Here is a 16221-nt window from a genome sequence, read left to right as displayed (position 1 = left end):
TCAGTACACTACATAGATAGCCAGCTGTCTAGAGACATGAGTCTCAACCTCAGACCTTCCTGTATCCCTAAATGATGCTCATTATCAGACACAGTAGAAAATCTTTGAAGGTCATACAGACTGCCTTTAAATCTAAGAAACTGATGTGAAAACAACTTTTCGTTCCTGACCACATTCTTTGGACTGAACGAGCCACTGATGGGCCCTCAGCAGAAAGGAATTAATCAGTGACTAGCAACTTAGCTGAAGGATTTTGTAAGAAGGGAATTTGGAGATTTTTCCCGTCCACCATGACAGGAGCTGCTTTGCTGCTAGTGATTGCTAGAATTTGTTATCCCAGTTGTCCCCCCCACTGTGACCAGTGATCCTCCAGACATTGCTGCACTGGTCTTGCGTAGTTTCGCATTTGAAACAATGAAGATGCAGCAGGCCCTTAGAACAGGGAGAAAATCTGTTGCATTTTAAGAAAGGAAGTCTTTATGGTGAGTTGACCCCAGATTGATGACATGCTCTCCACCAAGGAAAACGCTTTTCCTTGTGGTGTTTTTAATATTGTTCTTGTGATAAGATAGAACTTTTACTGGGGGTTGCTATAGAGTTCTGAACCAGTCTGGTTGGCATATCACAGAGACTGTTGTGCGCAGATCTTGTGTCGCTTTCTCTGAACCACAGGACTTTATAACTCATTCATCTAGGTATGGGTAATTAATATTTTCTGACACCTGAGGTAGGCTGCTGCAACTGTACTTGGAGAAGGTTCAACCACCGGACTTCAGATTAAAGATCAGCGCAGCATATTGTAAGATTGACTAATTGTTCCCTAGCCCTCATTTCTGTAAGCATATCCCAGCCCTGCTTATTCAATTGGTCCAGCAAGGGGACTGAACCCTCTGATCATGATAACAGCAGTCCCTTTTTCTGTATTATAATTTATAAAACAACGTTCCTCCATTTCAACAGCCTTGGCATCGTAGGTTCATTTACATGATTGTTTCCTAATCATGCTGACTAAGAAGGGAAGCACCTGGGTATGAAAGGTTAAATATTTTCAGTTGAGGAATTTACATGATAGTGGTGCGGTGCAACCAGGAAGAGCGTTGTAGTGTAATTCAGTAGGAGTACCCTGCAGTTGCCAGCTGTGCATAATAGATTGCGGTACTGATAACCTGGTTAGAAACCAGATGACCTTCTCAGACTACCTCTCCCAAATCTCTGCACTCTCAAGGCAGGTCAGGGTATCCCATATTTGGTAGTCATTGTGGTCTCGGGTTGCATGCGTTCTGGAAGGACCTGGCTTGGAAGTTTAGGCTGGACTGTTCCCACTGGAGCAGCGTCAACTGCACAAAGCTAGGTCTAAACTGCAGTGGCATGATGTACAAAATAACAATGGACTGGGATGCGGCCCTGAGTGATTACCAGTAACTGAGATTAAGTAAAGCATTCCATCCATCACTTTTTGTATGCTTTAGTATGTTGCCCTAAGGTGGTACGGGAATGGCCAGACGTGGGTCCTGTACACGCTGTCACTATAACCAAGCTGCACCCGGCTGATAAGCCCATAACAATGGCAAAACCAGTCCTTGTTTGCTTTTGTTCTGGTTCAGGAAGGACCTGGGTTGGACTGTTCCACTGGATCATGGTCAAGACTCACTTGCATATAGCTGGGTCCAAACTGAGGAGGCATGGTGTACAAAATGACGATGGACTGGGATGAAGCCCCGAGTAATTACCAGCAGTGGCTGAGATTCACTCAAACATTCCATCCATCGCTTTTTGCATGCTTTAGAATTGGCCCTGTTACTGCCGTATCATCCTTGCCTTCTACATCCAGTCTTTTGCTCTGTGTCAGGAGGCGATGATTCTGGGCCTAAAGCATGTCTCCTTACTGCAGGGACAATGATGAAGTCCAGTTTAGGGGACGACCTCAAGAAGTCAGGGTCTTGCAGTGGTGGTTTGCATTTCTTTAGGAAGCGAAGTGTGGAAGCGTTAACAACAGCTGGTGTTAAAAACTTCTGCTGTGTTATTTCAAGCGAGCCTGGTAATTGCAGTAGCAAAGGCCTGTGAAAGCCTCTGGGCTGAAGTCTCAATTATTATGGAAATTGACGTCTGAGGATTTTCCCAGAGGAATGTTTAAATTTATTGTTAGTTTATTTCTCTTCAAGCCAAGGTAGAGCCCAATAAGAAGGGCAGTGTATTGCAGGAAGGTGACCCTATCACCTGAATCAGAAGACTTTATCAATCAATCAATCAAATCAGGAATCTGTAAAGCACATGCTAGACATGGGGTCTCTAGTTGGCAGTCGGTTTGCACCCTATCCAAGCTGTCGAGGATGTCTGCAGTCTTGCGGTGGAAGTAGGAGGCTAGAGAGTCGCAGAGGTCTTGGGATGGCAGGATGTCATTGGAGCTGGGGTTGGAGAGTTCCTTCACAACGTTGAAGAGCTCCTTGCAGCTGTGTGCGTTGTTGTTGAGTCTTTGAAGGCGTTTCCTTGGCAGCTGAGATGAGTTGGTGGTGTCTGCGGATGGTGTTTTTGAAGGCTGTGAGGTTCTCCAGAGTCTGATCTTAGCACCATTTTCTTTCGAGTCTTCGGCAGCTTTGCTTAGATTCGTGGAGTTCGGCGGTAAACCAGAAGGCCTTTCTGTTGGTGCTTCTGTTGAGGGATACTTGATGGGGGCGAGAGTATTGGCACAGGTGTTGACCCATTGCCTGAAGTTGTAGGCAGCTCCATCAGTGTCGGTGGTGTTGATGGGTGGGTTCTGGGAGAGGGTCGCTATTAGCTGGTCTTTGGTGACCTTGTTCCAACTGGGGTTGGGATCTGTTGTGGTTGGTGGTGTGTTGTGGGTTTCTTGAAGGAAAAGTGGATGCAGCGGTGGTCTGTCCAGTGGAGTTCGGTGGTGTGGTTAAAAGAGACGCGATAGCTGGCCGAGAAAACAGGGTTGAGTCTGTGTCATGCGGAGTGGGTTGGTGTCGTGACAAGCTGTTTGGAAAGGAAATCTCCTTAATTTTCTTGGAAAGCAATGTAAATCTAGATCACTTGATGAGAAAGATGGAGCTGAGATGGAATGACTGCAACAGGAGACTAGACAGTCAATGGTCTCTTTCAAGACACGTTTGGCTTTAGGAAGAAGAGGCAGATTAAGATGCTGTGAGTTTCTAATGATATCGGCAACTGGTCAGGAGACTGCAACAGTCTCAACCTCTTCTTAAGCATATAAGAATCACCTCCGGAGATTGACTCAATGTTAAAAACCTCAACTTAAGTAAGTAGCGTCAAGCTATGTCCATGGTGTAAATTGTTCCAGCATTGGAAGTAATTTGAGAGAGCTTTAAAAGTCAAAGGCTAACCTGACAGCTGTTGTGGTGCTGTTTTAAAATAAAGAGTAAAGTTGTCCTTAAAGAGCAGTTCAGCAATGTACCTTTGCTGACATAGAAGCCATTGATGCCTCATAACAATGACAAGAATGTCAGTGGAGACGGCTTATTTTTCTTTATCTTGAAATTCTTTCCCTGGATCTTACTCTATGAGACTCTTTGGGATCGGAGGCAGAGTCACAGTGAAACAGAATGTTCCCTGGAGGCATTGTCACTCGTTTACTTCTGTTTGACCTAACATCTTCCTGCTTCCCTCACAGTCAGATGTGTTCTTTAACTTGTAAAGTTATTTTACACGTTTGAGCAGAATTAACACTACTTAAGTGAGTGAGAAACCTGGAGGTAGACAACACACACACACCTGGTGAGTGTCTATGGCAATCTTTTTTACTCCCACCTAATGGCTACTTCACAAATAGTGAAGGCATAAGAATTGGCAAAAATGGGGATAACAGCAAAAAACTTCTCACAAGGCTTCTTTGATGTTGAAGATGTTGAGTGAAATAAAAAATTCATATATCATAAGGAAAAAAAACAGAAAATTGTGAAAAAAGCAACCAGAGTGATGCATTATTGCATTCAGATTAGCTGGAAAAAAAGGAATGGCTTTGCAAGAAACTGTCAGTAAATGGAATAATGAGATTTGGAAGCACCTAGAATTTTTAAGTGTGTTTTTAAACTCTCCTAACGTTAAAGCACAACAGGATTATCATTTAACCACCACTTAGACTGTAAGGTATCAGCTTGAGTTTTAGGTGTTGCAATGTTGTTTTAAGAAGGGTTTTCTCGTAAATGGTCTAAAATTTGGACAACCTTGTCTTCCGAGGGCTTTTGAGTGTGAATCTCTGAATATGGAAATGCTGGAATCTTCACCATCTCTACGTTACACATTCGATAAAAAGTGTTCCAGGGTCCGTGCATGAAGCAGGAAACTATTCTAACATTTATGACTGTGAATGAAGAATCTGCCATGCAAAACCCAGGTTTTTGCCAAGACAAAGGCAAATAGTCAGATGTCTGAAATGCTTAGCAAATCGTTGTTACCTGTAAACCCCTTTTGCCAAAGCTTCTGCGCATACTTGCCAAGCATCCTGGGAAAGCTTCAGTTGTTCAAAATAGGTTAATGCCTACCAAAAGTAAAGACAAAACAAAACATGAATGATAGGTGATTAACAGAGGAACACTATTCAATCATGCTAAAACATTCATCATTAAAATTTATACCCAGCAACTTAAAAGGTATTTCTCCTTAACGAAAACTGGTTTTGAAAATAAGTATAAAACGTTACTTTCCTTATAAAATACTTTATTGATGTGAGTGCATGTGATTTCATCATTGAGGCCTACATTATATGTTCACAGTTTGTAGATCCATCATTGCTCTTTTGTAAATGGATACTGCTCAAGCACACCTACTACAATACATATAATTGCATTTGTTGGATCAATTGCCCATGTAATTAACAGTATCCTAGTATGACTACAAGGCCCATTAAGGTTCAAATTAACAAACATAGGAGTATGATATGCAGACCTTACACCTACTAAACTAGTCACTCATTGTAAAGAAATGGCTCCCTGTTGCAGTTACCCCCCACTTTCTGCCTGATACTGATGCTGACTTGACTGAGAAGTGTGCTGGGACCCTGCTAACCAGGCCCCAGCACCAGTGTTCTTTCACCTAAAATGTACCATTGTTTCCACAATTGGCACAACCCTGGCACCTAGGTAAGTCCCTTGTAACTGGTACCCCTGGTACCAAGGGCCCTGATGCCAGGGAAGGTCTCTAAGGGCTGCAGCATGTCTTATGCCACCCTAGGGACCCCTCACTCAGCACAGACACACTGCTTGCCAGCTTGTGTGTGCTGATGGGGAGAAAATGACTAAGTCGACATGGCACTCCCCTCAGGGTGCCATGCCAACCTCCCACTGCCTGTGGCATAGGTAAGTCACCGCTCTAGTAGGCCTTACAGCCCTAAGGCAGGGTGCACTATACCACAGGTGAGGGCATATGTGCATGAGCACTATGCCCCTACAGTGTCTAAGCAAAACCTTAGACATTGTAAGTGCAGGGTAGCCATTAGAGTATATGGGCTGGGAGTCTGTCAAAAACGAACTCCACAGCTCCATAATGGCTACACTGAATACTGGGAAGTTTAGTATCAAACTTCTCAGAATAATAAACCCACACTGATGCCAGTGTTGGATTTATTAAAAAATGCACACAGAGGGCACCTTAGAGATGCCCCCTGTATTTTACCCAATTGTTCAGTGTAGGCTGACTGGTTCCAGCAGCCTGCCACAACCGAGACATGTTGCTGGCCCCATGGGGAGAGTGCCTTTGTCACTCTGAGGCCAGTAACAAAGCCTGCACTGGGTGGAGATGCTAACACCTCCCCCAGGCAGGAGCTGTCACACCTGGCGGTGAGCCTCAAAGGATCACCCCTTTGTGCCAGCACCGCAGGACACTCCAGCTAGTGGAGTTGCCCGCCCCCTCCGGCCACGGCCCCCACTTTTGGCGGCAAGGCCGAAGAAAATAATGAGAATAACAAGGAGGAGTCACTGGCCAGTCAGGACAGCCCCTAAGGTGTCCTGAGCTGAAGTGACTCTAACTTTTAGAAATCCTCCATCTTGCAGATGGGGGATTCCCCCATAGGATTAGGGATGTGACACCCTCCCCTTGGGAGGAGGCACAAAGAGGGTGTACCCACCCTCAGGGCTAGTAGCCATTGGCTACTAACCCCCCAGACCTAAACACGCCCTTAAATTTAGTATTTAAGGGCTTCCCTGAACCTAAGAATTTAGATTCCTGAAACTACAAGAAGAAGAAGACTGCCGAGCTGAAAAACCCCTGCAGAGGAAGAACAGAAGACACCAACTGCTTTGGCCCCAGTCCTACCGGCCTGTCTCCTGCCTTCCAAAGAACCCTGCTCCAGCGACGCTTTCCAAAGGACCAGCGACCTCTGAATCCTCAGAGGACTGCCCTGCTTCAAACCAAACAAGGAACTCCCGAGGACAGCGGCCCTGCTCCAAAAGAACTGCAACTTTGTTTCAAAGAGCAGATTTAAAGACCCCTGCAACTCCCCGCAAGAAGCGTGAGACTTGCAACACTGCACCCGGCGACCCCGACTCGACTGGTGGAGAACCAACACCTCAGAGAGGACCCTCCGGCGACTCCGAGTCCGTGAGTAACCAAAGTTGTCCCCCCTGAGCCCCCACAGCGACGCCTGCAGAGGGAATCCCGAGGCTCCCCCTGACCGCGACTGCCTGAACTCCATTTCCCGACGGCTGGAAAAGACCCTGCACCCGCAGCCCCCAGCACCTAAAGGAACGGAACTCCTGTGAAGGAGTGACCCCCAGGAGGCACTCTCCCTTGCCCAGGTGGTGGCTACCCCGAGGAGCCCCCCCCTTGCCTGCCTGCACCGCTGAAGAGATCCCTTGATCTCTCATTGAAATCTACAGAGAACCCGACGCTTGTTTGCACACTGCACCCGGCCGCCCCCGCGCTGCTGAGGCTGTACTTTTTGTGCTGACTTGTGTCCCCCCCAGTGCCCTACAAAACCCCCCTGGTCTGCCCTCCGAAGACGCGGGTACTTACCTGCTGGCAGACCGGAACCGGGGCACCCCCTTCTCTCCATTGAAGCCTATGCGTTTTGGCCACCTCTTTGACCTCTGCACCTGACCGGCCCTGAGCTGCTGGTGTGGTAACTTTGGGGTTGCTCTGAACCCCCAACGGTGGGCTACCTTGGACCCAAACCTGAGACTTGTAAGTGATTTACTTACATGACAAAACTAACAAAAACTTACCTCCCCCAGGAACTGTGAAAATTGCACTGTGTCCACTTTTACAACAGCTTATTGTGTTTTATGTAAAAAGTATACATGCTAATGCAATGATTTAAAGTTCCTAAAGTACTTACCTGCAATACCTTTCAAATGAGATATTACATGTAGAATTTGAACCTGTGGTTCTTAAAATAAACTAAGAAAATATATTTTTCTATAACAAAACCTATTGGCTGGATTTGTCTCTGAGTGTGTGTTCCTCATTTATTGCCTGTGTGTATGTACAACAAATGCTTAACACTACTCCTTGGATAAGCCTACTGCTCGACCACACTACCACAAAATACAGCATTAGTATTATCTCTTTTTGCCACTATCTTACCTCTAAGGGGAACCCTTGGACTCTGTGCATGCTATTCCTTACATTGAAATAGCACATACAGAGCCAACTTCCTACATTGGTGGATCAGCGGTGGGATACAAGACTTTGCATTTGCTGGACTACTCAGCCAATACCTGATCACACGACAAATTCCAAAAATTGTCATTAGAACTTGATTTTTTGCAATTTGAAATTTTTCTAAATTCTTAAAAGACCTGCTAGGGCCTTGTGTTAGATCCTGTTTAGCATTTCTTTTAGAGTTTAAAAGTTTGGTAAAAGTTTGAATTAGATTCTAGAACTAGTTTTTAGATTCTTAAAAAGTATTCCAACTTTTAGAAGCATAATGTCTAGTGCAGAGATGAATGTGGTGGAACTCGACACCACACCTTACCTCCATCTTAAGATGAGGGAGCTAAGGTCACTCTGTAAAATAAAGAAAATAGTAATGGGCCCCAGACCTTCCAAACTACAGCTCCAGGAGCTGTTGGCAGAGTTTGAAAAGGCCAACCCCTCTGAGGATGGCAACACAGAGGATGATGATAGTGACTTGGAGGGTGATTCCCCCCTACCAGTCCTATCTAGGGAAGACAGGGCCTCTCAAGCCCTGACTCCACAAATCATAGTCAGAGATGCTGGTTCCCTCACAGGAGGGACCAACCTCTCTGAAATCACTGAGGATAACTCCAGTGAAGAGGACATCCAGTTAGCCAGGATGGCCAAAAGATTGGCTTTGGAAAGACAGATCCTAGCCATAGAAAGGGAAAGACAAGAGATGGGCCTAGGACCCATCAATGGTGGCAGCAACATAAATAGGGTCAGAGATTCTCCTGACATGTTGAAAATCCCTAAAGGGATTGTAACTAAATATGAAGATGGTGATGACATCACCAAATGGTTCACAGCTTTTGAGAGGGCTTGTGTAACCAGAAAAGTAAGCAAATCTCACTGGGGTGCTCTCCTTTGGGAAATGTTCACTGGAAAGTGTAGGGATAGACTCCTCACACTCTCTGGTAAAGATGCAGAATCTTATGACCTCATGAAGGGTACCCTGATTGAGGGCTTTGGATTCTCCACTGAGGAGTACAGGATTAGGTTCAGGGGGGCTCAAAAATCCTCGAGCCAGACCTGGGTTGATTTTGTAGACTACTCAGTGAAAACACTGGATGGTTGGGTAACTGGAAATGAAGTGCATGACTATGTTGGGCTTTATAATTTGTTTATGAAAGAACACATTTTAAGTAACTGCTTCAATGAAAAGTTGCATCAGTATCTGGTAGACCTAGGTCCAATTTCTCCCCAAGAATTGGGAAAGAAGGCAGACCACTGGGTCAAGACTAGGGTAACCAAAACTTCCACTGGGGGTGACCAAAAGAAAGGGGTTACAAAGCCTCCCCAGGAGAAAGTGGGTGACACTAGAAACAAAGAAAAAGAGTCCTCTGTAGGCCCCCAAAAACCAGACCAGGTGGGTGGGCCCTGAGACACAACCCAAAACAAAGGTGGGTACCAGGGTAAGAACTGGGATGCCACTAAGGCATGGTGCCATAACTGTAAACAGACAGGGCACCACACCAAGGACACTTCTTGTCCCAAAAACAAACCAGCCTATTTCCTCTACTCTTCCTCGCCTGACAGACTAGGAAGACTCTCCCAGCTTTGGCTGAGTCTCCTGGCCTGTGGGCTGGGGGGGGCTTGTGTAAAGAAATGGCTCCCTGTTGCAGTTACCCCCCACTTTTTGCCTGATACTGATGCTGACTTGACTGAGAAGTGTGCTGGGACCCTGCTAACCAGGCCCCAGCACCAGTGTTCTTTCACCTAAAATGTACCATTGTTTCCACAATTGGCACAACCCTGGCACCTAGGTAAGTCCCTTGTAACTGGTACCCCTGGTACCAAGGGCCCTGATGCCAGGGAAGGTCTCTAAGGGCTGCAGCATGTCTTATGCCACCCTAGGGACCCCTCACTCAGCACAGACACACTGCTTGCCAGCTTGTGTGTGCTGATGGGGAGAAAATGACTAAGTCGACATGGCACTCCCCTCAGGGTGCCATGCCAACCTCCCACTGCCTGTGGCATAGGTAAGTCACCCCTCTAGTAGGCCTTACAGCCCTAAGGCAGGGTGCACTATACCACAGGTGAGGGCATATGTGCATGAGCACTATGCCCCTACAGTGTCTAAGCAAAACCTTAGACATTGTAAGTGCAGGGTAGCCATTAGAGTATATGGGCTGGGAGTCTGTCAAAAACGAACTCCACAGCTCCATAATGGCTACACTGAATACTGGGAAGTTTAGTATCAAACTTCTCAGAATAATAAACCCACACTTATGCCAGTGTTGGATTTATTAAAAAATGCACACAGAGGGCACCTTAGAGATGCCCCCTGTATTTTACCCAATTGTTCAGTGTAGGCTGACTGGTTCCAGCAGCCTGCCACAACCGAGACATGTTGCTAGCCCCATGGGGAGAGTGCCTTTGTAACTCTGAGGCCAGTAACAAAGCCTGCACTGGGTGGAGATGCTAACACCTCCCCCAGGCAGGAGCTGTCACACCTGGCGGTGAGCCTCAAAGGCTCACCCCTTTGTGCCAGCACCACAGGACACTCCAGCTAGTGGAGTTGCCCGCCCCCTCCGGCCACGGCCCCCACTTTTGGCGGCAAGGCCGAAGAAAATAATTAGAATAACAAGGAGGAGTCACTGGCCAGTCAGGACAGCCCCTAAGGTGTCCTGAGCTGAAGTGACTCTAACTTTTAGAAATCCTCCATCTTGCAGATGGAGGATTCCCCAATAGGATTAGGGATGTGACCCCCTCCCCTTGGGAGGAGGCACAAAGAGGGTGTACCCACCCTCAGGGCTAGTAGCCATTGGCTACTAACCCCCCAGACCTAAACACGCCCTTAAATTTAGTATTTAAGGGCTTCCCTGAACCTAAGAATTTAGATTCCTGAAACTACAAGAAGAAGAAGACTGCCGAGCTGAAAAACCCCTGCAGAGGAAGAACAGAAGACACCAACTGCTTTGGCCCCAGTCCTACCGGCCTGTCTCCTGCCTTCCAAAGAACCCTGCTCCAGCGACGCTTTCCAAAGGACCAGCCACCTCTGAATCCTCAGAGGACTGCCCTGCTTCAAACCAAACAAGGAACTCCCGAGGACAGCGGCCCTGCTCCAAAAGAACTGCAACTTTGTTTCAAGGAGCAGATTTAAAGACCCCGGCAACTCCCCGCAAGAAGCGTGAGACTTGCAACACTGCACCGGCGACCCCGACTCGACTGGTGGAGAACCAACACCTCAGGGAGGACCCTCCGGCGACTCCGAGTCCGTGAGTAACCAAAGTTGTCCCCCCTGAGCCCCCACAGCGACGCCTGCAGAGGGAATCCCGAGGCTCCCCCTGACCGCGACTGCCTGAACTCCATTTCCCGACAGCTGGAAAAGACCCTGCACCCGCAGCCCCCAGCACCTAAAGGAACGGAACTCCTGTGCAGGAGTGACCCCCAGGAGGCACTCTCCCTTGCCCAGGTGGTGGCTACCCCGAGGAGCCCCCCCTTGCCTGCCTGCACCGCTGAAGAGATCCCTTGATCTCTCATTGAAATCTACAGAGAACCCGACGCTTGTTTGCACACTGCACCCGGCCGCCCCCGCGCTGCTGAGGGTGTACTTTTTGTGCTGACTTGTGTCCCCCCCAGTGCCCTACAAAACCCCCCTGGTCTGCCCTCCGAAGACGCGGGTACTTACCTGCTGGCAGACCGGAACCGGGGCACCCCCTTCTCTCCATTGAAGCCTATGCGTTTTGGGCACCTCTTTGACCTCTGCACCTGACCGGCCCTGAGCTGCTGGTGTGGTAACTTTGGGGTTGCTCTGAACCCCCAACGGTGGGCTACCTTGGACCCAAACCTGAGACTTGTAAGTGATTTACTTACCTGACAAAACTAACAAAAACTTACCTCCCCCAGGAACTGTGAAAATTGCACTGTGTCCACTTTTACAACAGCTTATTGTGTTTTATGTAAAAAGTATACATGCTAATGCAATGATTTAAAGTTCCTAAAGTACTTACCTGCAATACCTTTCAAATGAGATATTACATGTAGAATTTGAACCTGTGGTTCTTAAAATAAACTAAGAAAATATATTTTTCTATAACAAAACCTATTGGCTGGATTTGTCTCTGAGTGTGTGTTCCTCATTTATTGCCTGTGTGTATGTACAACAAATGCTTAACACTACTCCTTGGATAAGCCTACTGCTCGACCACACTACCACAAAATAGAGCATTAGTGTTATCTCTTTTTGCCACTATCTTACCTCTAAGGGGAACCCTTGGACTCTGTGCATGCTATTCCTTACTTTGAAATAGCACATACAGAGCCAACTTCCTACACTCATCATCTGCAGAACACTTACACACCAGATGCTATGACATGGGTGGTTTCGGAGCCAGTACTGGAAGGAACATGCACTCAACAGAGCCTCTTTAGAAAATAACAAAGATGAATCTACTAACAGAAAACATATGATAAAGGTCTCAATGATGAAATCCCATGGACTCTTATCAATAAACTAATTCAGACAATGTTATGATCTTGAAATTATAACATTATCTCACCTTAAACTCAAGATATGAGCACACAATCAACTCTGACCACCTAGTTATAATATGCCAAAGCAGTAATTAATGGTGATAATATTTCTCCTCAGACAAAGAACTTTACCATTGCACTTTTTTTAATACAAAATAAAAAGATGGGTTTTTTCCCCCCAATAAAATCATGCATTGGTTACACCCGATATTACTGCATCCTTTACGAAGCTGGGATCTTTGCAGGGTCCCTGCAACAGTAATACAGAATGTGGGCAGTATAGAGTATAAACCAATTTAAAGATGGCATCTGGAAACGTTGAAGATCAGCTCAGTTTAGGCTGTTGAAAGATTATCATCACCCAAGATGGCACTGCCTTCTGCATACGCCTTGAGCCATCTATGCAAAGACGCACTACACACGTTTGGCGCCAGCATGGATGTCGATTTACATACAACACGATCCGCCCTGCAAACTACTATCCGGGAACATAGACACAGGTAGTCCCAAGACCAAGTTCTTTCTTTATTCAGTTTCAATAAATTAAAAGTGTAAAAGACATAAGCAGTAATAAAAGACAGTACATTAATCACATTGTAAACGTTTCCTTAGTCTGACAGCCCCGGATTAAAAAAACAAGCCACATGAAAACAGGAATGTTTGTATGTTAGACAATGACTAAAAGTACAACAGGGTAGGACACACTTGCAAAAAATGTTTGCCAACCAACAAAGGAAAGATAAAAGATTTCTGCAAATCTTTGTAAAAGGAACAAATTATAACTAAATGCATCATGTCGTGGGTTGAAACGCCATTACATCTGCATGATACAGGGAAAGAATCAAATGTAGCTAACTAAACATTTATCAAGTTAAGTCTAAAACGAGACTGTAAAGAATGACAATAGTTAGGCATATCAATCAACAAATAAGTTTCTACGGATGGAAATATTTTGCCACAAGATATCATCTCTTACTGAAGACTTACTAATTTCACACTTTTATCTCTCAATGAACTTCCAGGTCATAAATGCCTTTTATGTCCTGGCGGCATAGCTTTTAACAATGGCCTCTGGGCGATCAAAGATCTTGGGACATCCCAGCTTACATGTTTTAAAGTAGTTTAGCCAGGAAATTCTATGGGCTCAGTCAAGGGACATACAGTCCCTTAAGATTAAGCGATTAAGGTGCTTTTCAGGTCTCTGCCAAACAGACAGCTACAGTAACAAAGGCTGCAGCTATAAAGTGTCAGAAAAAAATCACAATCCAAGTTCCACATGAAAGGAAGGGGAACTTTGAGGAAGAGATAAGTGTCCCTTTAAAACCTTATTGTAAGTAAAAGATAAGGTATAAAAATTAGTATAACCCAGATCTTAAGCTGCAATGGGGACATATTTGTCCTTATACATTTTCAACATGGTCTCAATGGGCTTACAACCCAGTCTTTTGGAAAAATAAAAACAGAGGCTACACTCCTAGCACAGATATTGCCTCTAAAAGCAAACAAAGGGGACCAGTTCATGACAGAGTCTAACAACATTTCTACTTACAGGAAGGTAGCCACATAGCTGATGGTATTGCTTCTGACACAAAAGGCTCTAGTTTTGGTAGACCGGGGCAAACCACCACTACACAGGATTTATTAAAGTTGGTACCCAGGTCTAAACTAACCATGAAGCACACAAAGGAAATGTAATAGACTCCTGAGCCCCAATGCTATCCTAGAAATGAAGACTTGTCAGCGTAGCCAAGAGCTAGAATCTGGCTTGAGCCTATCCAGGGCATATCACCCTTTCATTAACAAGTGCCTTTTCCAGATGATTGATATAAAGAGTGAATAAAAAAAGCACCAGAATACAGTATTGCCACACTCCCCGTTCTCGGTTAAAGTGCTCAGTGCATTCCCTATTTATCCCACATCTGACTGTGGCTGGCATATTCATGTGTGAATCATGCAATAATTTAGCAGTATTAAACTCAACTCCCATAAGCAGCATAATACCCCAAAGCATCTCCCTAGTGACTTCTGAATGCCAAGTGTAAATCCATAAACGCCATGTATAGCACCTTGCTCGGCACTGCATACTTTTTAACAATAAGATAAAGATTTAAATAAGAGGAGGATTTAAGCATTGATCAACCGTCCCTAAGCCAGGACAAAAGTCATACTGGCACAGGCAGGTAAACCACAGGGATATCTTCAACGGGCAAGTAGGTGATTATAGGTCATCCACACACTGGTAAAACAATAGATACATTTCATCTGAAGGGGCTAACTATACACACACCAATGTATTTTTTTTTATCATTGTCAAGTGGTGCCTCATGTCATTGCATCAACAGTGGGCCCTACACCAACTGTATTTATGGTAAGTTAACCCAATGTCATTCCTGTATGAGACATAGTGAAACAGGATGAACCACCGTGATGTGTGCTGCGATTTTGTTATTAGACTAGGGTTACACAGGTCCTGGAGAATAACCAGTGACCTCTCCTCAGCTACAAAGGCAAAAAACAGGGTGTCCACAAAATAGAACCCACGGACCGTTTCTATCATATAAGCTCAAGTTTCTGTTTATACCCTTGACAAGGATTACTTCCAGGAATAAATAATATTTAGGAATCCATAGCCAATTTTTAACTCTTTCCAATATACTGTACACCAACCTGTTAAAGACGAGCAAGGGCATAGTCTTGTAACCTGGCTGGACCACAAAACTTGGAGAAAAGATCTCTATCAAAGTTCCCCTTCAGAGCATGCTGGGTATTGCACTACCCACACAACATGGAGTAAAACCCGATGATGAAGCATGCCACCTTGTTGAGTGAGGGTCTGTGTTTTCTGAAAAGGATAGCCCATGCAGCTTAAGAGGATGACTTTAATAAATCTGATTGGTCGTGCCATTTGTCTTTGCAGAAATTCATGCTATTTTATGTACAATATAATAAGGGAGGCCCTGTGATGGACTGATAAATCCTCTTGTTTTCCTCACATTGTATTACATACACTGCATAATTCTCAGTCTAACAATTCGGCAGCTGTAAAATGTACATGACATACCCATAGAAAACAGAGTTTGTTTAAGAAAGGAAATACATGTGCATGATAATACACAAGTGGACTGTTTCTTCAATAGACTAACACAAGGCAGATGTGTTTTGCACTGACCATTCATGCAGAACCTGGCCTTGTTTCTTGTACATATGTAACTATGGCTACAGATTCAGCTCCTCCATTTTCACAAGACGCAATGAAAACCAAATCTGAATTCAGCAACAAGTAAAACTATTGTGCTGATGGGTTTCCATATTATGTTAACGAAAGTTGGGTTACCATGATGAAGCCTTCCCACTGAATGCAAACAGATGACAAAGGTATTTTGTGCTCTGAGGTTGGATTTGTTGAATCACTTTCAAGTGTTAAAAATTTCTGAAGAATATACTAGATATTATAAAGTTTTTTTTTTTATTTGTTTACCTTTTTACGGGGCTATACACCACTTTTGTCTCTCTCCTTGTGTTATGTATCTTAGGGGTATACACCCTTAGTCTACAGATTTAGATCCCCTAGTCCTATAACTCACAGATTTAGTTCAGTGTGCTATGCATGAGGAAGGCGGGTTTGGTGAAATACAGACCCACACCATGCCTGGTCTCATGGGGGAGAGGTGCTTTCTGGTAAACAAATAGTCCCTTTGTTTTCAGGGATGCAGTGGTAATTGGAAACCCAGCTTTTTGTGTTTAGAATGTCACTCTCAAGCATATGTACTAATAAAGACTCAAAGCATGTTTAAAAACATTAATTGCCGTAACCTGCTCCTCAGTACATGCATTGTGAGCACAAGACATATAAAACAGATTGCTATAATTAAAGTTACTAGAAATGTGAAAAAAATAAACATTTCGACCCTGTTTCTAAGGAACACGATTCCTAAATCCTATACCTTATTCTTATGTACTACCCTGAGAGCATGAAGTAAACTAATTTTGCCTAATGGGAGAATATTTGGATTGTTGTTCTGGCTACCTGAACACAGTGTGCTTCTGTGTTTATCAGACTCTCAGCTGGAGCAGAAGGCGGAGGAAACGTAGCTGTTCTCTTAGTAAAAA

General features: G+C 44.9%; 1 protein-coding gene across 1 annotated transcript in view; it reads right to left on the bottom strand.

The window, feature by feature from the left end:
- The window catches only part of XPOT (exportin for tRNA), a 710192-nt gene that overhangs the window by 647883 nt on the left and 46088 nt on the right, over nucleotides 1-16221 (bottom strand). The window contains exon 3 of the mRNA XM_069229126.1: nucleotides 4416-4498. Within this exon, the coding sequence (XP_069085227.1) occupies nucleotides 4416-4498 (83 nt within the window). The remainder of the gene's footprint in view (nucleotides 1-4415; nucleotides 4499-16221) is intronic.

Source organism: Pleurodeles waltl, chromosome 4_1 (genome assembly GCF_031143425.1).
Source record: "Pleurodeles waltl isolate 20211129_DDA chromosome 4_1, aPleWal1.hap1.20221129, whole genome shotgun sequence".
Lineage (NCBI taxonomy): Eukaryota > Metazoa > Chordata > Amphibia > Caudata > Salamandridae > Pleurodeles > Pleurodeles waltl.
The sequence above is the reverse complement of the archived record's forward strand: the minus strand, read 5'-3'. Positions and strand labels throughout refer to the sequence as shown.